Here is a 27,164-nt window from a genome sequence, read left to right on the forward strand (position 1 = left end):
GTTTGAAGGTTAGAACCATACTTACCAGCTGATGACCTCTGTATCTTCACTGTGAACTAAAGATAATACCCCAAATCAGGCCTCCTAGAGAGATTATGAGAGATAAAGGATAGAGTGCATGCCAAATGCCCCATCTGGTCTTGCTTCTCAATTCTAAGAACACCATTTTATCTTCTCCAGTAAATTCATACCCACTGTGACCTTCAGAAGTAACTCTGGAACTACCTAATGGAGCTTATTTCTTCAAATAAAATAGCCATTTGGCACAATTTCACTTCTCATTTTCCTCCTTCCTATGGCAAGATAGGTGAGAGATGAAAACTGGCTCTTTGATGGTACATATGTTCTTTTTCTATCTCTTTCTAAAAGAATGTTGTCATAACTTGATCCTCACTGGCAAGTGTCATTTGGTATTAAATCTTTCCATTTTTGTGCAGTTGGATTTCTAAAATACTTTTAAACTGATATGATTTCAAATACATACATTAATAATAAAGTATAATCATAAGGATGACATACATAGAGTCAAAGTTGTCCATCACAGTGCCCAGCGTCTAGAAACACCCCATTAGTTCCCCTTCCCTTTCTCTCCCTTTGCCATTATATTAAAATCCCCTTCAAAATCTACTCAGTGCTACACAAAAAGAAAATGCTGTGCATTTTGCCAAGGGCCTGTTTGTCACACGTCTTAGTGATTCTAGACTAAGTCTCCACCATCTGCATACATTCCATTCTACATTTCAGTGACTGTTTTACAGGTTCTTTACGCCAGGTGAAGACTTTTCTCCTTGTTCCATAAAATCAGTATATATGTTCTCGCTTACATACCTTCTTTCAAAACACTCTGAAGTTGGGAATGCCTGAGGTTCACTTATCTGATTTTGTTCTTTTGATGATCACCTTCTTCAAGTACATCCTGAAACTCACCCACTCCCTGAACTGCTCTGAAAGTGTCCACTATATTTCTTGGGCTTTTAGATGTGTTACATGATACAGTTATGTGCAGTCTACAAACTCTCTCTCCAGCAAAATATAACTCCATTTAGGTTAGGGAGCTAATTTCTCTATGTATTTGACACAAAATGAAGTTTTGCTTTTGAAAATGAAAAACATTTTTTAAAGCCCAATTGCACACACAATAAAGTATGTGTGTGTATGTGTGTATACATGCACAAAAGGAACGGGAACTAATGGGGTGCTTCTATATATTCACATAGCTATTTCATAAGTTGCTTAAGTATTTTAACTTTAGTGTAATTGTAAGATGTATCACAAATATTTTTATTTCCAGTCCAGGTTTTTGCAAATTAAACTAAATGCAATTAAATTAAAATGCTCTAAACCACACTTTTGGTAATTATTTAAATGGAGGTGCTCTTCACATTAAATAACCAACTATCCACACCTATCCAAAATACTTTCATATAGTTTTTTGAAATATATTTCTATATATTATTTTTAAAATTTTTTAATGTTTCTTTCTTTATGTGTGTGTGTGTGAGAGAGAGAGAGTGAGAGAGAGAGAAAGAGACATAGTGTGAGCATGGAAAGTGCAGAGAGACAGAGGAAGACACAGAATCTGAAGCAGACCTAAAGCTTTGAGCTATCAGCACAGAGCCCAATGCAGGGCTCAAACTCACAAACCATAAGATCATGACCTGAGCTGAAGTCAGACGCTCAACCAACTAAGGCACTCAGATGCCCCTCTATATCTTATTTCCTATGTCAGTAGAGAACACTGCCATATAAGTTCGTCACAAGAAAGATACAGAAATCTTAAAAACCAAATATTTAGAAACTGATGTAACTAGTTATAAAACCATAATTATATAAGAGAATGTTCTTTTATAACAAGAAGTCTTCACATCTGTCATCCAGTGTTTTAATGCCTATAGTACTTATTAGGTGACTATTTCTATTATTACCATTCTGCAAGCAACTGCCATTCTTGAAACTGATTGATGTTTAGGAATAAAGCACATTTATTACATGTTGCCAGCTTCAGAAAAGCAATCTTATAACCTACAGCGCTTTTTGAGAAGTGATGATACCTTATATTTCTGGAACTAATCACTGCTAAAGAAAGTAAAAGGGTGAAAACATAATATTTTTTTCCTATGAAGAACTTTCATTGCATTATATGCCATTCAACTATAAAATGATTATAGTGTTTTATTTGCCAAGAATGACAGTGGTGAAAGGTAACTTTATATATATGTAGAAATATGTGTACATACCTATCTATCTATATGTGCCGGGGTCCATATCATTTCCTTATTTTAGTCTGGCTAGCCTACTTTGAACAGATATGAGCAAAGGATGAGGACAGAAAAACTGAATTAAAATTCTTGTTGGCTTTTAAGGTGAGCAAAAATGAATGCTATTAATATAATTGTTTTACTATTTTACTACTTCTTCCAAATTGTGATTATATAGTCATCAATCACCGTTCTTTGAAGTTCTTGCCTTCATTTTACTACCGTGGCTTTTTGCACTGACTTTGCCTCAATTTCTGCCACCTGATCTCATCTACTGGCCTTAAGTCACTACCCCACTTTGATTGAATGCTTTGGTCCTCAGTTCCCTGGTCTATTACTCAACTTCTGCCATCATCATTAAGAGATACAAATTGCAGAAATAATTAAAATTCTAACTGACACATAATAAGGCAGTAAATATTAACTTCCATCACTACCATCATCCTCATCATCAGAAACTTCAGAATCCATGTTGCTATATATCCATCAATTTCCAAAACTACTTTTATTTTTTTTTTTTTTTAAATTCTTTTTTCAACGTTTTTTTATTTATTTGTGGGACAGAGAGAGACAGAGCATGAACGGGGGAGGGACAGAGAGAGAGGGAGACACAGAATCGGAAACAGGCTCCAGGCTCTGAGCCATCAGCCCAGAGCCTGACGCGGGGCTCGAACTCACGGACCGTGAGATCGTGACCTGGCTGAAGTCGGACGCTTAACCGACTGCGCCACCCAGGCGCCCCCAAAACTACTTTTAAAATGATGTGGTAGCTAATGTTTGTGTAACCCTTTTACTATTTCAAAGAATTTTCAATATTTTATTTGATTCTTACAACAACCTTATGAGATAGGTATTTTTAGAGTGATTAATATCCAGCTTACAGTTGTTATTAAGAGGAAAGCAGAATTTATACCAAAGTTTTATGACTCTAAAGATCACACATGGTTTTTCAGTTGGACAACATTTTAGCAGATACTTTCCAGTAGTCAACACTGTCTCAAGCTTTTTCAGATCTAGGTTACTGTATGTAAATAAGACACTTACAGAATACCAGTTATACAGGACTCTATGCACAGCAAACCTAAATATAAATAATGGGCTATATTTCATGTTCTTACGTAGCTCAGATATTTCCCACCTAGATAATCTCAGGTACTTATCCAAATTCAAGTGTATTATCCTCTACAAACCTTAAAAATCACTATAGTTAATGATATTAACCTCTGAGTCTTCTTAGTACCTCCAGTGCTCTTACTCTGCACATCTAATTAGTCACAAGGTTCTGTATAGTCCACCTTTGAATGTGATTGAATTTTTTAATCTGAACTTTTTAATTTCCTGTCTCTGTGACCTTGACTTAGTCCAAGCCTTTATGTTTGCATAGGTCTGGTAGGCTCTTGCTGCATCAGCAGACATTTTGGGACAGAAAGTAGAATGAGATGCGGCTCACAAAGTTTCCTGCCATACTTTCCATCCAGACTCGTCCCCTTCTTGTCCTTCCTAATCTATTCTTTACTCTAGGCCTTATTACACACCTGATTTTCCAGTCATTTCTAGATCTTTATTCTTTTGCTTATGTAGTTCTGTGATTCCTATGTCTGCCTTCTGTGCCTTCTAAAATGCTATTTGTCCTTTAAGACTTAGCTCATATCATCTTCAGTTAAAGATGGTCCAACCAAAGTGTACTCAACTTCCTCTGAGCTATGATGGTCACTTACTCAGGTTTTATTGCAGGCATTACCATGTGTTACAATAAATTATATCATCACTTCTAAACATAGTAGCTGCTTTATAGTTAGCATTTGATAAGTGTCTATTGATTTAATAGATGAAAATACTTGAATACTTTAAATGTATAGTTGAAATTTATTTTTAATTCAAATTTTGCTTTGAATTAAATGTGCCGGGGTCCATATCATTTCCTTATTTTAGTCTGGCTAGCCTACTTTGAACAGATATGAGCAAAGGACGAGGACAGAAAAACTGAATTAAAATTCTTGTTGGCTTTTAAGGTGAGCAAAAAGGAATGCTATTATAGTAGCTGCTTTATAGTTAGCATTTGATAAGTGTCTATTGATTTAATAGATGAAAATACTTGAATACTTTAAATGTATAATTTAAATTTATTTTTAATTCAAATTTTGCTTTCCAGTTGATGGTATAGAACTGTCCCTACATTGAAGAGAAAGTGTAAAATTTTCACACTCAGACATATATATATATGTATACACACACACACACACACACACACACACATACACACAAAGTCCTTATTTTAGTTCTAGTAGTAAAAATCAAAATTTTCTCTCAATAATAATCCTTAAATATCAGGTGTCATTTATAAAAAGATAGGTCTCAATTTTTTAGTATATGTGGTATATGATAAATAATTATCAAAATTATATTATTTGAAGTAACTTATATTCAAATAACAAGATATTTATGCCTCTATGCCTCTTTTTTGTTTAGTACATTTAACAATTTTGCTACAGTATAGTTTCTTCTTTTGAAATGCCAAATATCCCTATAATGAATTATCTCAGAATTTTTCTTTTCATTATGATATATTAAACATATGTTTTTCATATGTCTCAGACTCCTAACTTCTTTTTACCAATTTTTGGCCTTCATATTGCCAAAGGGAATGGATGGTGTTATTGGACTGAATGTTTGTGTCCTCCCCAAATTCATATATTGAGATCCCAACCCCCAGTGTGATGATATTTGGAGTTGGGGCCTTTCAGAAGTGATAAGGTCATGAGGGTGGAGCCCTGGTGGATGGAATTAGTGGCCTCATGAAAGAGATCCCAGAGAGAGCTTTGGAATATGAAGTATACGGTTACTGGGTTTACTTGAAAATGGAAACATTTACTAGAATTTTTATCAGGAGGCCATAGAGACAGACATCCTGGAAGGAAATAATTGAGTTACTATCAGACATTCTCCTTTTAACCATAGACATTCAACAATTTTTAAGAAAATAAAATCTTAAAATAAGCAAAATTGAAAGAATGCATAATCAGCTATCATTTGTAATTGGTCATTACTAATTTCATGTAGAAACATCACTAATTCCTTTTATGTGGAGATCTTATAGACAAAGGAAAGAAATTTTCATCCATTTGGGCTAGCCCTGCAAATGAAGTGAGGAATTTGGCAACTTTTCAAGTGGACATAACTTCCAGACCATGCGACAAAACAGTCTGTTATTCTGTCTCTAAAAGGGTGCAGCCTAGTGCAGGGATGAAATGCGGAGACTCTGGAGCTAACTGCTTGGGTTAAAATCCTGGTGCCACCACTTACTAGTTTCCCTTGCCTGGGTTACTCAGCCATCCTATACCTCAGTTTTCTCATCTGAAAAAAAAAAATGGCAAAAATAAGCATACCTACCTCCCCAAATTGTTGTGAGGATTGAACTAATTAATATTTATACAGCACTTAGAACAGAGATAAGTGTATAAGAAGTGCACTTAATGTACTTATGAAGCTCTAACTTTATTCTTAGAAGCTTTGTTTCCTAATGAGTTACATCAGGTTCTACTAATAAATGGAGACATGAGACAAAGCGTATGTTTTCTTTGTAGAAATACCCCAACCAGTACGTTTCATTTGCAACTTAATGCTCAGGCATGCCCTGAAGCCTCAAAATTGGGTAAGATAATTGTGATGCCTAAATGAAGCCAGTGTGGGTGGTGTTGATGAAGAGCTTACCATAGCCACAGAGCTTTTACTGGGTGTGAACCCTCAACCTCCCCATCATACCTTCTGATCCAGCCACTCCAAACCAAGTGCTCTAGCATCAAAACTTTCATTTTATTCTCTGTGTCTTGCCCTCTTGACATAGTTACAGCAAATGAAATCTTTCCTTTTTGTCTGAGTGCGTCTTCTGAAGTAGAAAGTGTTGAAATAAATGGCTTATGACATGTATAGTGTTGAAATAAACGTTTATTTTAACACTTCATAAGTCATGAGCCATTTATTTTAACACTTTGCACTTGAAGTGTTTAAATAATAGGTTTTATACAGGGATGTGTCATCCACTCTGTTTAATGTAAAAGTGAATATGTAAATATATCCATCTAATCTAGATTTTAAACCCTTTGACTGCCAAACAGCCTGGTTGCCATAGTTTCTGGAGTAACCTGAAATTAAATTTTATGCTCTTTCTTTTTCAGTTGATAGGTAATTTGGTGATACATAAGATGAGTGGACATCATTCCATTAATAGAGAAATGGTTAAATACATCTTTTTTTTTTCCAGAAACCTGAAGAAATGTCAGCAAAGACTAGGGTTGACAGTGAAATAAACTTTCATAACTAGAACAACTTTCACTAGAAAATAGCAGGATTTTTTCTTTGGTTTTTAGGGCTAATAACTTGTTTGCAGGGTTATTTTTGACTGCTCTGACAAATATAAAACTTAGTCCAGTGCCTGGAACCATATTGGTGTGAATATATATACTAACTTTTTGAAGCAAGGCAATGTGAAAAACAGCACTCATTTGGGCATCAACAGATTTGGGTGGAATCTAAGGTCTTCCTGTTACTATTACAAGGGCAAGATATTTTGCTATTTTCAGCATCAAAAGTAATAGCTGTAAGGATTTTGTGAGATTTAAACAAAATCAGTAGAAGCCTTAATAGAGTGCTTTGCACATTCAGGCAGTTTGATAAAAATATGCTATTATATTTCTGTTATTTCATAGTAAGAAATGGCAATTAATAGAAACAACTATGTTAAAAAACTATTTTTAATACTCACAAGTTTGTGTTATTGTTTTCACCAAATAATATAGGAAATGGACATTTTTATAAAAGCAGAAAGAATCCAAGTATTGTATAGGGGTAAAATTTTTTTTAAATAAACTTTTTGTTTTGGGAATGATTTTAGATGTATAAAAAAGTTGAAAGGTTAGTACATAGAGTTTCCATATACCCCTCACCCAGTTTCTTCTGTTTTTAATTATAAGAAGTATTTTAATTTAAGAATTTACCAAAGTAGTATCTTGTGGTAGAAAGTATTTGTGCCAAAGCCTTTAACTTTGAAGGCTAATGAAGACTGATGGGAAGTGAAGGAAATGAACGTGTCAGGTAGGAGGCCAAGAAACGTGTGAAGGGGAGAAGCCAGAGGAAGGGACATCGACTAAAGAGCAGAGCCTGGAAAAACCTTAGTTCACATGAAGACTTGTCACTTCCTGTATGTAAAGCAACTCCCTACTGGGTGTTGTATGTAAGTGATGAATCACTAAATTCTGCTCCTGAAACTAATATTACACTATATGTTAACCAGCTGGAATTTAAATACAAACTTGCAACTGAAATAAATAAATAAATAAATAAATAAATAAATAAAGCAGCTCCCTGACAAATCTAAACCTGTTGAAAGAATTAATTGAGAACTGAATGGGCAAATATTAGCTATTGCTTTCAGGTACTCAGAAATCTTTTAAGAAATTATGAAACTCTGGGTAGTAAGAATATTCCAGAAAGGATACCAATACGGGCATCCATTTTCCTTTTGACATTTTCCAATGTCTGTAAATGCTATTGATTTCAAATTCCAAATTATTTCACTTCTGAACACTCCTTATAGAAGTATCACAGTGCTGTTTGTGTGGGCTTGTAATTATTGATTGCAACATTATACTCTCCATAAATGTGCCATTGTGAATAATTAAACTTGTTAGCATTTTGTTTGCCTACAGTCTTTAGAGTGCTAGCCCTTTTTGGCAATCACAAACATGTTTCTCTGGTTCAGTTTGTGCTAGTTATGGGACACGTTTCATTTTTCCTGAAACTTTTTAATACTTTGCCATTTTTAAATTTCAAATTTCAAGAGCTGCCCTATAACAATTTAGCATCTAACAAATAAGAACTCTGGGAGTCTCAGGATTTGTATTCTGGAGTTTATAAATAAATGATCTTCTAGAATGTAAACAGGAGACCTTTTTTAAGCTACTTACTGCCTCTGAGCATGCCATTTCTCACACCTTCTTTCTTATTGCCTAGGGTAACACAAATATTAATGTTAGAAAAAAGATATACATTGTGACTGCTGGCCCTATTTACACCCATTGCAGATATACTTGAAAAGATTTGAAAGACTGGTATAGTCTAATATGATTTCTGTCAGCTTCTACACAATTACAAAGAGTCTCTGAGCTCTGTTGAGAAAAGAATATATAGCAGTTCTGGCAAAGGTTACTAAAAAAGTCTATCCCCTTGAGGCATTGAAACCATGTTCTAGTCATGCCTCTGTAACTGGATTTAGCACATCTGTGAAGCCCAGTGTTCAATTCTGAATGGCCCAATGCTATTTGGAAACATTATGCACAATTTAAGCATTTGGATGATGAAACACTTATGGCAACAATATAAATTGAATGAGCATCTATGAATGAGGAAAAACATATGCATCACATTTCTACTTAGATATGTACATTACATACTGACTATATATCCTTTTTCCACCAAGTTGGTCCTGATAATAGGCTGTCTCCTTTTCATGCACGCAGAAGTTAGCTAAATGCCATTTGGCAAGGAGCTGAATCATCCAGGGTTGCAGTCTTGCCAATGCAGCCTAAATATCCATGCCAATCGACAAAGTAACGACCTCAATTTGACAAGAGCTTGAAATTTCATCAGAAAAGATAAAAGATTGGAAAAGTAACAAATAGAGAGAGGATATTGCATGCAAACCCATCACAGATTTGACATAAACTATAAGCCAAATACTTCTTAAAGATTCAGCTGGGAAGGTACATTTATGATTACAAGGTTTTAATAGGAGTAACACCCTTGAGTGTTTGCTTTTCTTGTTTTCGAGAGGTAAAGATATACTCAAATAGCAATTTGGGCATAAAGTGCAGAAACAGAAACTCCCATTATGTTAACAATATTTGTGATCACTTGATGACATTTTTGAAATTTGGCTCTGGGGTCTTACTTAGTACAATAGTCAGCAAAGGGCCAAACTGCCTTCGTGGCTTGCTGGAGCTGTGCCTTTCTACACAGAGTGGTGCTTAGCATGCTTGCCTAATTCAGGGGTTGTGATTTAGATCTGTGGTCCAGCCAGAATTCTTGTCTTTATATTTTCATCATTTTTGTACTTCCTGTGTCCTACTCTTAACAATTAGTGATTTATCACTGACTCGTGTGTGTGTATGTGTGTGTGTGTGTGTACATGTACATCCTTATAAGTGATATATGTGATTTCTTTAGAAACATTGTTTTCATGAAAATCTCATGGAAATTACAAACATTAAGAAGGCCAACACTGTCATAAAAAGTATTCCCCTTTGGGGCACCTGGGTGGTTCAGTTGGTTAGGCATCCAACTCCGGCTTGGGTCATGATCTCAGTTTGTGAGTTTGAGCCCCACGTGGGGCTCCGTGGTGACAGCTTGGAGCCTGGTGCCTGCTTTGGATTCTGGGTCTCCCTCTCTCTCGGCTCCTCCCCTGCTCATGTGCTCTCTCTCTCTCTCTCTCTGTCTCTCTCTCTCTCTCAGAAGTTGATAAACATTAAAAAAAAAGTGTTCCCAATGGGTCATCCTAATCTCCAGATTTATCTTTCATGATGTACTGCAGATGATGATCTTTAGTTCTATTTATCTTTAGAATAGAAGATTCAGTTTCTCACAAATTTAGCTTATAGCTACAGATGGGAAGGTGCTCTCATATTTTTTAAGATGAAGTCTTTGAATGATCTGATCATTAAAAGATTTCTTACAAGTGGATCCAAATGGGAAATGCTCACTTTTGTCATGGACTTTTTTGCGACTTCTTGTATGTATTTATATCTTTTTTGAATTAAATATATTTTACATACAATACAATGCATAGGTACTGTGTTTTTGGCTAAATTAGCTTTAAAAATTGTATACATATGTAGTAACTACAATCTGAAAGAAGATAGAGAATATTTCCTTCACACCAGAAAATCTCCTTGTATTGCTTGACAATCAATTCTTCCATTCCCAGCTGATACTTATATCACCACCGTACCTTCTTTTTGACTGCTCTTAAACTTCATATAAATGAAATAATATTCATTCTGTCTCTCATACCTCTATGTGTGTGTGTGTGTGTGTGTGTGTGTGTGTGTGTGTGTGTGTTAGACATTTGGCTACATTCACTCAACATGGTATTTTCATATCCATCTATGTTGTTGCATGTACCATCAGTGAGTCTTTTTTATTGCTGATAGTTTTCATTAAATTAACTGACCACAGGTTGTATTTCCATTCTCTTCTTGATGGGCCTTTGGATGGTTTCCAGTTTGGGACTACTATAAATAAGGATGCTGTGAACATTTTTGAATATACACTTTTGTAGCCTTGTTTTCATTTCTCCTGGGTGATAGTCTAGGAATGAAATTGTTGAATCATAGGATAGATATATGCAGAAGTTTTAAAGAAATTTTCAAACAATTATTCAAAGTGATTTTTATAATTTGTACTCTTACCAGCAATGTATGAAAGCTCCACTTGTCCCACATCCTTGTCAGTGTTTGGTTTTATCAGTCTTCTTGGTTATTCTAATACCTTGAGATGGTGTAACTTTTCATGTACTAATTGCTCATTTGTATGTTGTCTTTTTTGAAATATCTGCTCAAGTTTAGCCCATTTTAATTGAGTTATTCATCTTGTAATTGTTTTCTAGGAGTTCTTTATACATTTTAGGTATGAGTTCTTTCTCAAATATATGAGTATAAATATATTTTTCCTAGACTTTGGCTTCTTTATTGAGATTATCAATTTTTTAAAAAATTTTAGTTAGGGCTTTTAATGTCCTTTCCAAGAAATCGTTGCTTAACTCAAGATCACAAAGATAGTGTCCTATTTTTGTTCCCTAAGAACCTTATAGTTTCAAGTTTTATATTTAGATTTTCAATCCAGCTTGAATCTTAAAAAAAAAATTATTCTATGAAGTGAGGTAGCAGTCAAGATTTTTTTTTTCTTCTTAAAAACATCCATTTATTCTAGTACTATTTGTTAAAATGACTTTTCTTTCCCCCACTGAACTGATGTGGTAACGTGGTCAAAAATCAATTGACCTTATATGTGTAGACTATTTCTGAACTTCATCTTGTTCTATATTCTTCAACTATTGTCTTGATACTGTAGATTTATAGCAAGTCCTGATGTGAGAAAGTGTCCTTGAATTGTTTTCTTTTTCATGATTGTTTCAGTTTATTCTAGATTGTTTGTATTTCCATATAAATCTTAGAATCAGCTTAGTTTCTTCATATAAAGCTTACTAGAAATTTGACTTGGCTTTTATTGAATCTATTGATCAATTTGGAGAGATTTAATATCTTAACGGTATTGAACCTTTCAGCCTATGAATATAGTATATCTCTTCTTTTTCTTAAGCTTCTCTGATTTTTCACAGAAATATTTTCACAGAAATATTTTGTTGTTTTCAGTGTAGAGATCATACATATCTTCCACAACTTTATTCATGTTTGTTACTTTTTTGTGCTATTGTAATGTTAAATTTTAATTTGCTGATTGTTTATTGCTAGTGTATAGAAAAAGATACAAAGAAATATACAAAGTATTTAAAGAAAGATAATGTTTTATCCTATGCTTTTCATTAGATGCCCTTTGTCAGAGACTGATCTCTCTTATTCCTGTTTGCTGAGAGTTTTGATCCTGGCTGGATTTTGAATTTTCTTAAATGTACTTCCTGCATTCTTTTTCTCTTTCATACTTTTATTTTATGTTAATGTGGTAAATTAAAAATTACAAATTAGTTGATTTCCAAATGTTTAGCTGTCCTCACATTCCTGGGATAAACTTCATTTGACTACGATGTTTTACTTCTTTTATATGTTGCTGAATTAGTTTTTCTTATATTTTATTACAGATATTTGGGTCTATGTTAGTGAAGGATATTAGCCAATAATGTTATTTTCTTTTAGTATATTTTTCAGGTTTCAGTATCAGGATTATGCTGGCCTCATAAAATGAGTTGGGATTTGTTTCTTCTATCTTCTGCAAGAGTTAATAGAAGACTGGTGTTATTTCTCCCTTGAGTTTGATAAAATATACCAGTGAAGCCGTCTGGGCCTGTAGTTTGCCTGATAAAAATGCTTTTTTTATTATGAATTCAATTTCTGTAATAGTTATGGGGCTATTTTTTATTTTGATTTTCTGTTTTTTGTTGTCAGTTGGTTAGTTGTATTTTGCTTGGAATTTGTCCATTCCATTTCAGTTGTTGAATTTATTACATAAAGTTGTTCATATGATTCCCTTATTCTATTTTTATTGTTTTTAGAATCTCTATTAAGCACTTGGTATGTGCTTATCATCATGGTATCTGCTTTACATAGATTATTTGATTTTACCTGGTTTTATTTAGATCCATGTAGATCCATTAGACCCATTAGTCCTTTCTCACTCCATGGTTATCCAAGTAGCTACTCATTTGTAACCACTCATTTGCCTGAGGAGCATTCCAACTCAGAGTTCAAAGCCCCAGAATATCAAGGGCCCCAGAAGCCACACTGATTTGCGCAGGTTGAGAATAGATGGCCAGTTTGGGCCTGTAGCTGGCCCATGGTATGATAGAGGAGGTTGCAAGACTGATGCATATCCCCATTATGTAGGGTAGTATGAGAGTGAAGCCATCTGGGTAGTACTCTAGGAGAACTTATCTGAAGTAATGTAGTGTTAAATTCTTTTCCCTTTCCTAATTGCTTGGTCATGCAGTCTATTTTATACATGCTACAGATTCCTGCAATATTTTTTATGTTTATTAAAAGTATAAATGCATCTATGAAAATGAAAATTACATTACTGGCAGCAGTTATTGAATGTTGAGTGGAGTAAAACTTGTATTCTCTTTCATTACATGAGATCTCTACATTGTGAAAAGGGAATTTTAACTATTTTAGTTATAACCCTTGTCTCTTCTGAGAGATAAAAAGCCCATTACTTTTATAATCAAACTGGAAAGACCCTTATAATCTATAGAAAGGCTGCAGCCAGGGACATGTACATTCAGTATATATTCTTTTTAGTTTTCTCTAAAAGTTTTTTTATTAACAATAAAATAAATCCAGATTTACTTCATATTATAATATCTTTTGTTCAGACACTGTTGAAATTCAAACCTGTTTATTCTTCACCAGATCTGCCTATTTTAAAAGGCATTTTTAAAAATAAAATATCATAGTGGTTACTGGGGGAATGAGGGAAGGGCTGTTCCTCTGTTCACTGGGGAACACCTCTCCCCGTCTAAATGCTTTGTATACCATTTCCCAACCTGTGAGGCCACTTTAGTTTTGCTATTAACATAAGTGCTTCATAAACATGATTTGTTCATGACTACGTCTATAGTTTTGCTAACCTTCTCCCCAACACTTGCCAGCTTTGAAATATCCTAGTCCTCGAGGTGCCTGAATGGCTCAGTCGGTTAAATGTCCGACTGCAGCTCAGGTTATGATCTCACAGTTCCTGAGTTCAAGCCCCACATTAGGCTCCTCTGTCAGTGCAGAGCCTGCTTCAGATTCTGTGTCTCCCTCTCTCTCTGCCCCTCTCCTACTCAGACTCGCTTTTTCTCTCTCTTAAAAATAAACATTAAAAAATTTTTTAAAAATATCCTAGTTCTCAACCCAGACCATCTTTCAGGAGCCCAGTTGAAGTCCTGCACCTGCCATCAAGCCTTCCTGGACCTCTTCAGTGTTCTTTGCTCATACTGTCCTCTAATTCTTCTACCCCCCACAAGCAGGATGTGGATGCATTGCCCATACTTTTCTCTCCTTCTAAACTCACTAAGAGGAGGCACCTCTATTGCTGCCTTTTAGCAACTGACATGATGCTGGGTACAGCAAATAAATTTGATTGAAAATGATTTCTCATTTTTTGCCCTATTGAAATTTAGCATGAAATTTTGTTGTCAAATATTTAAGGGGGCAAATACAAATCTGTAGGGCAAATACTAATCAGTAGACCCCCTCCTTTCCAAAGTGCCTAGTCAATTTATAGAAAACATTGGTTCTCTGGGTTCAGATAGGGTCCAGCTGGAGATATCTTTGTCCACAGTACTGTCTTTGAAGAGAACAAAACCTTATTGCCTGCTGTACAGCCTGGGTTTCAGCAGACTCTGAGGAATGCAGTCTGATCACAGGGCACAGAGATTTACACATGTAATTCATTGTAAAGTGAAAAGAAAATGTATTCCTGAGAATGAAAGCAAAGGTTTTAGAGTACGACAAGTGCTTCCACGGGCACCCTGACCATGGAACCACCCACAGAGTGAAAAGAGTACAGAATTTCAGAGAGAAAAGAAATCATGGTTTTCCAAAAAAAGAAATAACATGATCCTAGTGGATTCAGGTACTCTTTTTGTTAGTTTTTTTTTTTTTTTTCCCTGCTATCTTCAGAAAAATGCTCACTTCTCAATTATTCTGGGTTCTCCATGGGTAAAATGTAGTTCTGGTCATCAGCATTATTGTCATTATAATCTTCCTTTTTCTCCTTCTCAAATAACCATTTGAATAGACATAGACAGGGGAGATTTTTATCTGGTAGGATAACAATTTGCCCTACACATTCCTTAAGCAGAATTCCATGAGAAATGTTTATACACCACGTCCACTGAGTCTGTCATGGTTCTGAATTTCTTGGCTAAGGAAATATGTGTGTTCTTAAGAATAGCCCATTTGTTTGTATTTATAGGTAAACTCATTATAGTTATAAGCTTAAAAGCATTGCCAGAGGTACTTATTTGGGAAGGGCTGAGGCATATGGTAATTTGGAAATAAAGGAAGACCCTCAAATTAAAATGTCATATTGTATACTAATTGGTTTATTGTTGTAATACATCATTTTACCACACACCCTGCCTTTCTTATGTGCACATACCATTTAACCTCTTTGAGCCTGAATTTCCTTATCTGTACAATGGGGATAATGCGTATGCGATCTATTGTGAGGATCTACACAAGGTATGAATAATTTAACAAAGCAACTAGTACTCAGTGGAATCTCAAATTATTTCATTTTAACCATAAAATAATATCACCATTAGCTTCGAATGCTAATTCTGTTCTATCATATGAAAGGCAACAGCTTACAAATTATGAAAGCCTCTAAGAATTTTATTACTGGCAACTCAGAAACATTGCCTGAGCCCTTTTAGTGGAGTAGAGAGCTGAATAGCAAGGAAGAACCCAAAAGTAAAAACTCGTCCATTTTAAATGTTAAATACCAGCTGAGATCTAAAAACCATTTCTAGTTTTGCTTGATATGTCTACTTTGAAAATTTGCACCATTCTGTAAGTAAAAACATACTTAAATATTTAAAAATGAAAGAAAAATTCCCTGCTTGTTTTCTCTTGTGCGGAGGTTATTGAACAAATAATATGATGAGTATATTTTACATATTCATATATTCATATGTTTTTAATTTTCACGAGCCAATTACATGAGTCAATTTACAGAACTCTCCATTCTTATTTCCAAAGAGAGTACATATGTTGGAGCATCTACTGTGAAAACTAAACCAAGTTGGAAATAACAATAATGTACTTATTTCATTAATGTTTTTCTCTTGGCTGTGTGCCTTTTCTCTGTGTAAACGTGTCTGCACACTGGATTTCCTTCTAGATCTGAATGTCCTCACTGGCCATATTGAAGAATGTGCTTACTGTACTGTTTCATTAAACTGCTGTGTTATCGGGTAATTGTTTAAACATAATGCCATAGGACTATCAAAAGGAAAGGTGAACTAATGGCATTTGCAAATGTCAGGGATTATCTTAACACTTTTATTATAGTTTATAAAAAAGTAGGTTCAGGGCATTTCATGGCAATTATTTCTACAGAAATTGGTTATTTAAATAAATTGCTAATTATCTGAAGATGACAGTATTGAAAATGCTCCTAATGAGTTGTTTAATAAGTGTAGCTTGTGGTGGCCACCTACAGGTTGAAAATAGAAAGAACATATAGACTAATTATGCTTAGAAATCCCATATAAACGCCACATATTTTTCCCTCTAGTAACAGATTTAAAGACATTTATCTCTCCATGCCATTTTTTTTAGTCTTGGACAGTGTAGTTAGTTTCTGAGTTCTTCATAGATTATGGTTTGATTCTAAATCAATTTTACTTAGCTTTCACAATTATCTTTGTGCTATAATTCATGCAAATAATTATTGCTATAATTTAATCATCCAAACTGGGAGACTTTTAGAGTGAAAGAGGATGCTACTTGTAATTACATCATGTAATTACAAATAAATATGGGTATAATAAACTAGGACTCTTCTGGGCAAACTAGCTTACATGATCACTCTAGTTCTAACAATTACTTACTTCCAAACCTTTAAGCTAATTCCTAGCCAACATTTATATAATGCTAATATTCTTGGTTCTGTCATACATGGACAGTATATCTTTATTAGTTACAAAATTATTGGCTCCTCTCTCTGTAACTTAATTTATATCCAAACATTTAAAATAAGGAAGTATAACATTATGGTTAAGAGCATGATATTGGCAGTTAGGTAGACCTGGATTCAAATACTGAACCCATGCTTTCTTTTTTTTTTTTTTTTTTTTTTTTAATATATGAAATTTACTATCAAATTGGTTTCCATACAACACCCAGTGCTCATCCCAAAAGGTGCCCTCCTCAATACCCATCACCCACCCTGCCCTCCCTCCCACCCCCCATCAACCCTCAGTTTGTTCTCAGTTTTTAACAGTCTCTTATGCTTTGGCTCTCTCCCACTCTAACCTCTTTTTTTTTTTTTTTTTTTTTTTTTCCTTCCCCTCCCCCATGGGTTTCTGTTATGTTTCTCAGGATCCACATAAGATTGAAAACATATGGTATCTGTCTTTCTCTGTATGGCTTATTTCACTTAGCATCACACTCTCCAGTTCCATCCATGTTGCTACAAAAGGCCATATTTCATTTTTTCTCATTGCCACGTAGTATTCCATTGTGTATATAAACCACAATTTCTTTATCCATTCATCAGTTGATGGACATTTAGGCTCTTTCCATAATTTGGCTATTGTTGAGAGTGCCGCTATAAACATTGGGGTACAGGTGCCCCTATGCATCAGTACTCCTGTATCCCTTGGATAAATTCCTAGCAGTGCTATTGCTGGGTCATAGGTGAATCCATGCTTTCTAACTGAGTGATATTGAGAGTGAGGTATTTATCTCTGCTGAGTCCTGTTTACACATCTATAAAAACAGGGACAAAAAGATATCTGTGGTAATGCCATTGGGACAATGTATGCAAAAACACATAGGAAAATACCTGGCAATTAGAAACACTCAAATGAGGAGTGTCTATATTGAGTGTGAGTTCATTTAATGTTAAAATTTTAACTCCTATTTGTTTCTTTTCTAAGTTAACTTAATCATTGGTAACTGTTGGAAAGCACAGAGCATGTAAAATTTCTTCTTAAATTACCATGACAAAGTTCATGGTGTCCTTGAATTTTGGATTGGAAGATACCATCTATTATAATATTTCCAATAGTAGAAAGGTCATTTCTATTGCATGCTACCTGCTCTGTATCCATCTAGGTTCAAGGGATAGGAATGTCCCAGTGTAGCTACTTGTGCTGCTGAATTTACAACAAATTGATAAAATAATAATAATAATAATAATAATAATAACAAAACCAATAATGTATGCTTAACTATTAGTGCCAGTTATCTTTTAAGGAAAACATAATTGAAGCCTTTATCTATGGTTACCCTTTAATATTTGAAGACAACTATTGGATTCCTTTCAGCCATTTCATACACTATGGTGGTGTGTGTGTGTGTGTGTGTGTTTACACACAGGCAGGGAGAGATCATTATGTTCTAGACATATTCTGAGTTTGTTAATATTGTACTTAAAATATTGGATGAGGGACCAAATGTGCTTTTCTGAAGATGAGTATAGAATCATCACATATCCCATCTGTAAAAGTTGCACAACAGAAAATCTGATGGTGCCTATTTCTGTATTTTAAGTTTTCAGAGCATTGTAAAAAATAGTCACTTTTTATTGCAGAAGTAGATTATAAACACTTTTTATCTAAAGGAATAAAACAATATGGAAGTGTAGATATCAAACCTGAAAGTTCCTCTTCAGTATCATCCCCAGAGATAATAACTATTAAAAGTATAAAACTCAAAATTCTATGCATTTACATGCCCAGATACTAAATGTAATCATACTTTTTGTTTTTAACTGAAAATGGAACCACATCATACATATTGTTCTGCTACTTCAACATTATATCCTAGAGATATTTCCATTAGTTTTAAAAATGTTCTAAGGTAGTGTATATGGGTGAACTATAATTTATTTAATAGCATAACTATTGGTAGTAATTTGTGTTGTTTTCACTATTTTGCTATAAAAAATAATACTTCAAGGAACATCTTTGTACATGTAACTTTGTGTCTAGGTACTAATGGGATGGATTCCTCAAAGTGGAGTTTCTAGATGAAAAGACGTATACATTTAGATATTCCAATTGCATTGTAAATCTTATAAAGATTTATTTATACAAATGTATGCATTTATAATCATGTACCAAAGTATATCTTTTTTAGAAATGAGATGACATATGAACTACAAACAATCTCCAAATTTGATATCTAAGGGGTTAATTAACCTCCCTGAAGTATTAAGTGTTTATCCCCACAGACTTATAGTTGAATGTTTATTTTTCTGATTAGTTTTCTCTGGCTTTGACAGTGATATTAGACCATGGATACTAAGAACCAGGCACTATGCCAAATGCTTTTCATGAATTACATCATGGATTAAATAATCCTCCCAGATTGCTCTGATATTGTCATTAATGTCCCTATTTCACAGATAGGGAAAACTGTGTTTGAGAGAGTTAAGGACCTTGCTCAAAGTCACACTCATATTAAGTAACTGAGCTGAGACATACCTTGTTGGTTGGACTTTAGAACCTATGCTCTTAGCATGAGTCCATAGGCCATACTGATACTGGTTTTCTTAGGCAAAGACAATCTGAAGATGATTCTCTTCATAAAGGCTGCACTGTCATTTCATAGTAACAGCTGAAAAGTACAGACTTTCATGTCACAGAGACTTGGTGTTTGATTCCAGTCTATCCCTTTTAAACTGCGTGACATCAAACAGGTTATTTATTCAGCTTGAGCTTCCCTTTCTTCATGTATGAAATAGAGATGACAGCATCTACCCTCACAGCACTGTGAGGGTTACATTGCACAATCTGTATGAAGCCTCAGCCTTAGGTCTGGCGTATGGAAATCACTTCATGAACAGTCACTCTTAATCCTTCCACTACCAGCAGCTAATATTTTCAGAAAGAAAAACAGCCCCCTCTTTGATGAATAGTCTAAATTCTTTCGCTTTAAAATAAAATGCCCGGCACATGGCTAGGTACCAAGTTATTGAATATGAATTGACTATGAACATATTGAATATATTATGAAGCAAATAAGCATAGTCATAAAGATATGAAGACTTAGGAAAAGATTCTTGAAATATTCAACTAAAATTAAAACATTTTCATAAGAAAATTTTCATTTTTTCAATAAAAGTAAAATAACATCATAAACCAATTCTTTCTCTCATTTCTCCTTTTTAAATTTCATAGCTCTACCTACATATAACCCTGGATCCTTTTAGTACTTCAGCTTCTGGTTGAATTATGCTAATTTTCTCAGAGGACTTTAATCCATGTGTAAAGATGTATTTTTAAATAGCTGTGCTTCACATATTTATCAGTATATTAGGGTCATTAACATTTTAAACTTGTTTTAGTAAAGCATAAATTTTTTGGTGCTTGACTTATGTGTATTTTATAAAAATCAATCTTTCAACTGCTAAATCCTTGAAATTCTTGATTTGCTAATATTTTCTTTCTTCTATATGATATTAAAATTATTAACAATTAGACAGTCAAAGTTCAACTTCTAATGAATTTATTATCTACTTAATTCATTGTATTTTAATTAATGTAAGCAAATTAAAACTACATTTTCTTTTTGTATACACAGTGAGCACGAGTGAGTATTATAACTCACGTTCTGTTTTATTGCCAGCGAGGGCTATTATCAGGGAGTTTATTGTGGACTCAGCTCTAAGAATTAATTGTGCAACAGTAGCTGTCCTAGGAGTCAAATGATTAGGGAAAAAACAAACAGAATTAAACTCAATTATTCAAAATTCCAGTTATCCAAAATTAGCATATGTTCCACACTATCTTGCCCATTAAAAATTCCTTTCTCTTCAAGGATTTAGTCATGCAAAGTAAATCTCTACATCCCTTTCACCAATAAACTTGAGTTCCGATGTTGTCATTAAAATCCTTGTATATTAGTTTAATGCATGCACTTTGGATTCTAAAAAAAAAACAAAAAACAAACACTTAAATATATTGGTGACTGCCTTTGAGATTTTTGTCTTTGGAGTCAGTTATAGTAATCTTACCAATATTATGGCACTGCTGGATGAGAGCCGTTAGGAGAGGGGGCAAAGGGGGTGGATTGTGGTCCTCCTAAGGTTTCAGGGGATGTCAAATTCTACCATAATAGGCATCATGCTTTTGTCTCTAATAAAAGAAAAATTGGTTTCATTACATTACTAAATACGCACCAAAAACATAACTGGCACTGTCAAAGTAAACTGAATAAATGCTCCCCCGAAATCAATTGTTCTTGTGGGTAGCACAGATTAGAATAGCAAATACCTGTGCAATTTTACTTCTGTGCTTAAATCATTTAATCCTCAAAACAACTCTAATTTTATTATTAATAAAATTTTATTAATAATTTTATTAATTTTGTAATTTTATTATTTTATAAATGAAAAAACAGGCGTACAATGAGACTAAGAAATTTTCACAAAGTCACACAGCTTACAAGTAGTGGAGCTAGAATTTGAACCTAAGTGGCCCTGTTGTCTGTCTGATGCTGTAACTAGTTCATCCTCAAATTACCTTCTTTCTGAAATTCATATTAATAGTATTTATAAAATGTATGATGTTTAAATGAATGTGAATTTTTCCTAATGGAACATCTGTACAGAATGAATAGTTGGATTCATATTATTTGCCTTAAAACTACCTCCTAAAGTCACTGGGACTAGTGTTTTGGGTACCTATCCTTGGTGACAGTATGGTTAGGACACAAACTGATTAATTGGGATCGTTCTTGAAAGCTTTTCAGATTTAGTGCAATTCTTAAAAATTGCATAGGTGCTTAATAAACATTTTTTGGATAGATAGATGGACAGATGAATGGATAAATGAGGTCTGAGTAAGGAAACTGATTAAGTCATAATATCTTAAGACTTACATATCAGTATATAATACTATAGTTAATGGTAGCATTTTTTAAATGTTTATTTATTTTTGAGAGAGTGTTTATTTTTGAGAGAGAGAGAGAGAGTGAGGGGCAGAGAGAGAGTGGGAGAGAGAGAATCCAAAGCAGACTCTACATTGTCAGCATGGATCTTGATGCGGGGCTTGATCCCAGGAACTGTGAGATCATGACCTGAGCTGAAATCAACAGTGGGACACTTAACTGACTGAGCCACCCAGGCCCCAACGTTAGTATTTTTTAAATTGCACTTAAAATGATATTGACTAGAGATAGTATTATTTTCTTAATGATTGATTGATTGATTAACTTTTATTTTTTTTAAATTTTTTTTTAATGTTTGTTTTATTTTTGAGAGAGAGAGAGACAGAGCTCAAGCAGGGGAAGGGCCAGAGAGAGAGGGAGACACAGAATCGGAAGCAGGCTCCAGGCTCTGAGCTGTCAGCACAGAGCCCGACGCGGGGCTCGGACTCATAGACCGTGAGATCATGACCTGAGCTGAAGTCCGGCGCTTAACCGACTGAACCACCCAAGCACCCAGATTAACTTTTAATTAATCAGATTGATTAACTTTTAGTTAAAAAATCTCTGGTGGGGCACCTGGATGACTCAATCGGTTTAGCCTCCCACTTGGCTCATGATCACGGTTTGTGAGTTCCAGCCCTACATCAGGCTCGCTGCTGTCAGCCTGTCGGTGCAGAGCCCACTTCAAACCCACGCCCTCTCTCTGCCCCTCCCCACTTGCACTCCCTGAAAAATAAATAAACATTTAAAAAAATCTCTGGCTTATTAAAATGTTTTTCTAGAACATGAATCAATCCAAAAATATTCTTTGAAGTGTCCCAAAGAAGACCCATGACCTCAGCACATTGATTTGCATTCTAAGATGTGACTATAAGGAAGGCCTAGACTGATTAGATGTCAAAAGTTACAGTTCATGTCTAGTCCACCAGCTTTTCCAGAGGGCGGCTTTAGAACGAATCAGAGCTCTTGGCAGCAGTGTTGGGACTCCAGTTCATTTGTTGTTTTCTTTGTTTGTTTGTTTGTTTAAACCTACAGCTTGTTTCAAAATTTGGAAATTCAGAATGTCTTGACCTTGATTGGAGCATTCCACGCAGTTGGAACAGGATGGCTTGATATTTCCCATTAGGCATGAGGTTCATCTGGCAACTCCATGTGGATGAGGGCTTAATTTAAATTGCATGTTGCCTATGAGTTCATTTAAGCTTAAAGGATTTCAATTTCTTGATTTAAACCTTTTCATTTTCTTAAGGATGGACTCCACATTCAATTCCTTAAGCCTCTCAAACTGGCTTCTTCCTCCCTGGTCTTTGGTCTAAAATCATTAATTACTGTAGCAATGACAAAGTTGTAAAAATCCTTATCTGAATACCTATGACCCTGGAAATATTTATGTGTTTTAATTGACATATGTACCATTCTGTATAATATTTATATGTATTTTTCCCTTACACTGAAACTTATATTTTTATCTTGAACCTTATTTCTTTATACCTATCATTTTAAAACTAAAAAGAAATTTCTATATAACAATTTAGAAAGATCCTTTTATATACTTTCAAAAGATTTCCTCCCAGAAACCTTTCATGGTAGATAAAAGTCATTTTTAAAACCTATTCCCCATAAAAATGCTCTCTGAGAACAGGTAGATTATATTTCATATTAAATCAGTTGAGTTACAAAGAAAACTAATCAAATGGAATTTATAATGGAAATAAAAACTGAATTTACTATTAGCCAGTAACAGAGGGATCCATTTCTTCATTTTTGGATCACATTTCCTCAGAGAACATAATTACTCTTAATTTTTAAGAATATACCTTTACTGGTTTGAAAGGTTTTCGTGTTCATTAGGTAGATTAGAAAGTTTTAGAAAAGAAAGAAAAACATGAAATAGAAAATGTCTTATTGACCTAATTGAACATCTTCAAATGCCACTGAGGATTTGCTGGTGTTTTTTAACACCTGTGTAATAATGTTGCCCTTTAAACGTAACTGGTTAAATTTTCAAAGCTGTGTTCTGGGATTTTGCCATTTAATGTCCATTAATATCAATTGGAGTATTTGGCCAAATCCCTGTGTACCACTTTGAAATTTTATCCCTTAGTGTTAATGATAGTCTTCTAACAGTGCAGTTACAAATAAATTATTTATCTGCTTAGCTCAAATTTCCTTTACTCTCTAGGGTCAACTAAATGAGAAAAAAAAAAAAAAAGAATCCCAGTGTTTATCATTTCAAAGTAACATGTATGTAAAAGCCATCAGCTTAATATGTCCTGAACATATCAGGTATAAGGAGCACATAGATATATCTCTACCTAAAATATTTATTTAAGTTACAGATTTCCTTTATACTGCTTTCATTTAAGTTTTATTCTTACTTCGATATCTTTTTTAGTACAGCTAAAGATTTGTATATATAAATATGTATGCGAGTGTCAGTGTGGGTATGTATTCTTGCTATGCATTCTCCTGTCTACTATGTTACCTCCTCTATGGTTAAACCAGACAGACTGAGAAATCACTGATAAACATTTTGAGGTAGAAATAGGATCTTGGTGTTCAGTTTCTAATTTGCCCTCATTTTTCCTGCCTTATAATTTCAGTGTCCGTTATGGAACTCTGAAGTGTCAACATGGAACACTCTTGACTGAGAGACATTAATATCTAGTGGAAGCTTTTTAAGGTGTGGGAGCAATAAGAACAGACATTTCCATACACATTTTTGGTGTTAATGCAAAAGCATCAGTTACAGATAAAGTCAATATCATCTGAGATGCCTATGAACAAGATTAAAAAAATGCACTAATTTTAAGGAAAATTCTTTGCGCTTCCTCAAAGAGAATGCTCCCATAAACACATATTGAAAATGCCAGTGGAGATGCTTGTGGTGGTGGAGGTGATGATAAAGTACCCACCACATGAGGTGATTTTACCAGTTGCTTGTTTGTGGGATTTTTTGGTGTGTGTATGGAACCCTGGTTTGAGGTAATGTCAAATTCTTGCACGGATAGAGCTATTTTTAGTTCAGAAAATACCTTTATAGAACATTGACTTATGAGTCCACACCAGAAATATCAAATTACATCCCAATATGATGAAAGCATTAATTTACTTCAGAGTGTGTTAACCCTTGAGAGTTGAAAGCAGCTTTAGTGCAGTTAATCATTTTAAAAATGTCCCCCAAGTGTTCTGTCCATCCATGAGGCTTTCATTATGATCAGGGAATAATATATTGGTAATGTCTGGCTAAGTATAAAAAATTAAGCACATACTCTTTAATTACTAAATTCTAGCAATTGTCCATACCTTGGTTGAAACTTTCTAATGTCTGAAAAATTATATTAGGCTCACTAAATTTCATCAAATTATGAGTAATACATGTAAAAAGCAATATGGAATCTGTAAGTTCATCAGCACCTTGCTTGTTTTCACAGTATCTCTATTCACACCAGCTGCTTTATACATAACAGAGCTGTATGTCTATTTATGCACTGTATGCGATTGTTTTTCTTTTTCAAAATCTGCTGTTCCTTGTTCTTTTTAAAACAGATGCTTGAACATTCCATATAATCTTTTACACATTACTGTATATCAAATTGTATTATGCATGTAATTTATGCAGGAGTTCTACAGTTGCTATATCCACTTGCATAACACGTTTGCTTGCAATAATAGCATCAAAAATTTTAAAGTAAATACACATCCATCAAATTAGCATACTATAAAACATGGCAATGTATATGTATTACATATATATATATCTTAAATACAGATAAAGAAATTTGACTTTTGTTTAGGACAATACTACCATTACATAATAATAATTATAAGGCAGTATTTTCAACTAGTCAATATGCTAACCATTGATTATTCTCCTTTTCTGTAGGCACAGCCATCAGACCTATTGCTTTGAGAGCTGTGACCTCCATTGCTCGTGCTTTGCCTGGATTTCCCATTTTGGCCACTGGTGGAATTGACTCGGCTGAAAGTGGTCTTCAGTTTCTCCACAGTGGAGCCTCAGTCCTCCAGGTAATACTTGTGTTTGTCTGCCCCTTCAAAGAGCTCCATCGAACACATCCACTGTAAATTATGTGATAACAAATATATGTGTATAAGGTCTCCTGAGAAAGAGACAGTGTGTGATTAAAATGGCATCACTCATTAAGTTACTGTTGTGAGTAGAGAACAAACCTGAGATTTATTTCCTGACCTATTAAGGACTTATGAACACTCTATCTTTGAAAAATATTTTTTTTTCCTCTCTGTTGCCAAAATAAATGAAACCAGGTACCAAAATGCACACTGTAGAACTGGGAAAAAAAATAAATATTTGAAGAAATCTGGGTAAAAGTAAAATTTTGATTGAAAAATAAAATGAGGGGCACCTGGGTGGCTCAGTCGGTTAGGAGTCCAACTTTGGCTCAGGTCATGATCTCACAGTTCATGGGTTCAAACCCTGCATCAGGCTTCATACTGACAGCTCAGAGCCTGGAGCCTCCTTCATTCTGTGCCTCCCTCTCTCTCTGCTCCTCCCCTGCTTGCACTCTCTCTCTCTCTCTCTCTCTCTCTCTCAAAAATAAATAAAATGTTGGGGAAAAAAATAAAGAAAAAGAAATGAAGTCAAGGGTAAGACCAATACACAAAATCTACCAAATTTAACTCTGAATTTCCTGGCAGCTAAAGCAAAGAAATTATTAGTTTCACAAAACTTTCCAAATATAAATATAAATTGATCAGCTTCTTGTGATATAGAGCTGTGAGAAATTATTCTATTATTGTTATAATGCAATACTTTGAGATGTAGTACATTATACTCTTAATAGCACTCCTACATATAATCTATTACTTATTACTTATACACTTGCTTGTTATAATGTTGCTGAGCAAAGGCTCAATACAGTGCCTCAGTGCATTATAGCATAATATCTGGCCCTGAGGCCAGATATGCAGGTTTAGATGGTCTAACTTGACCCAGGGATAAAATTTTTCATATGATTACTAGACTGTGACCTCTCAGATCATACTCCATTAATATGGATTCTTACTACCTAGCATTGAATGAAATCAGAAAGCATAGAGTTTAGCTTCACTTATATTCTCTGGTAAGAAAGTGGAGAACAAATATCTCATGTTGCTAATTTGACAATCAGAGTTAACATCCTCTTACAAAATACAATCTAAGGTAGAAATAATATATATCAGAATGCTAATAGAAGATATAAAGAAGAACCAAATTTCAAGACTGAAAATTGTAGTAACTAGAATTTAAAACAGTTAATGGGCTCAACAGCAGAATGGAGACAACAGAAGAAAGAACCAGTGACATGGAAGACAGAGCAATAGAAATTAACCTCTCTGGAAAACACAGAGAAAAAAGACTGAAAAAAACAAATGAACAGCACTTCGCGGAACTGTGAGACTATAACAAAAGATCTAACATTCAGAGAAGAGATCACAGAAGGACGAGATGACAAAGAAATAATGTTTGAAAACTTCCCAATTTTTTAAAAGGGCAAAATCCTGTAGATTCATG

General features: G+C 34.4%; 1 protein-coding gene across 1 annotated transcript in view; it reads left to right on the plus strand.

The window, feature by feature from the left end:
* Window positions 1-27,164, plus strand: part of DPYD (dihydropyrimidine dehydrogenase) — an 853,279-nt gene that overhangs the window by 670,947 nt on the left and 155,168 nt on the right. Inside the window, exon 19 of the mRNA XM_060626444.3 lies at window positions 25,518-25,660. Coding sequence (XP_060482427.2) covers window positions 25,518-25,660 — 143 coding nt within the window. The remainder of the gene's footprint in view (window positions 1-25,517; window positions 25,661-27,164) is intronic.

This window comes from Panthera onca, chromosome C1 (genome assembly GCF_046562875.1).
Source record: "Panthera onca isolate mPanOnc1 chromosome C1, mPanOnc1 haplotype 2, whole genome shotgun sequence".
In the NCBI taxonomy this organism is placed as follows: Eukaryota; Metazoa; Chordata; class Mammalia; order Carnivora; family Felidae; genus Panthera; species Panthera onca.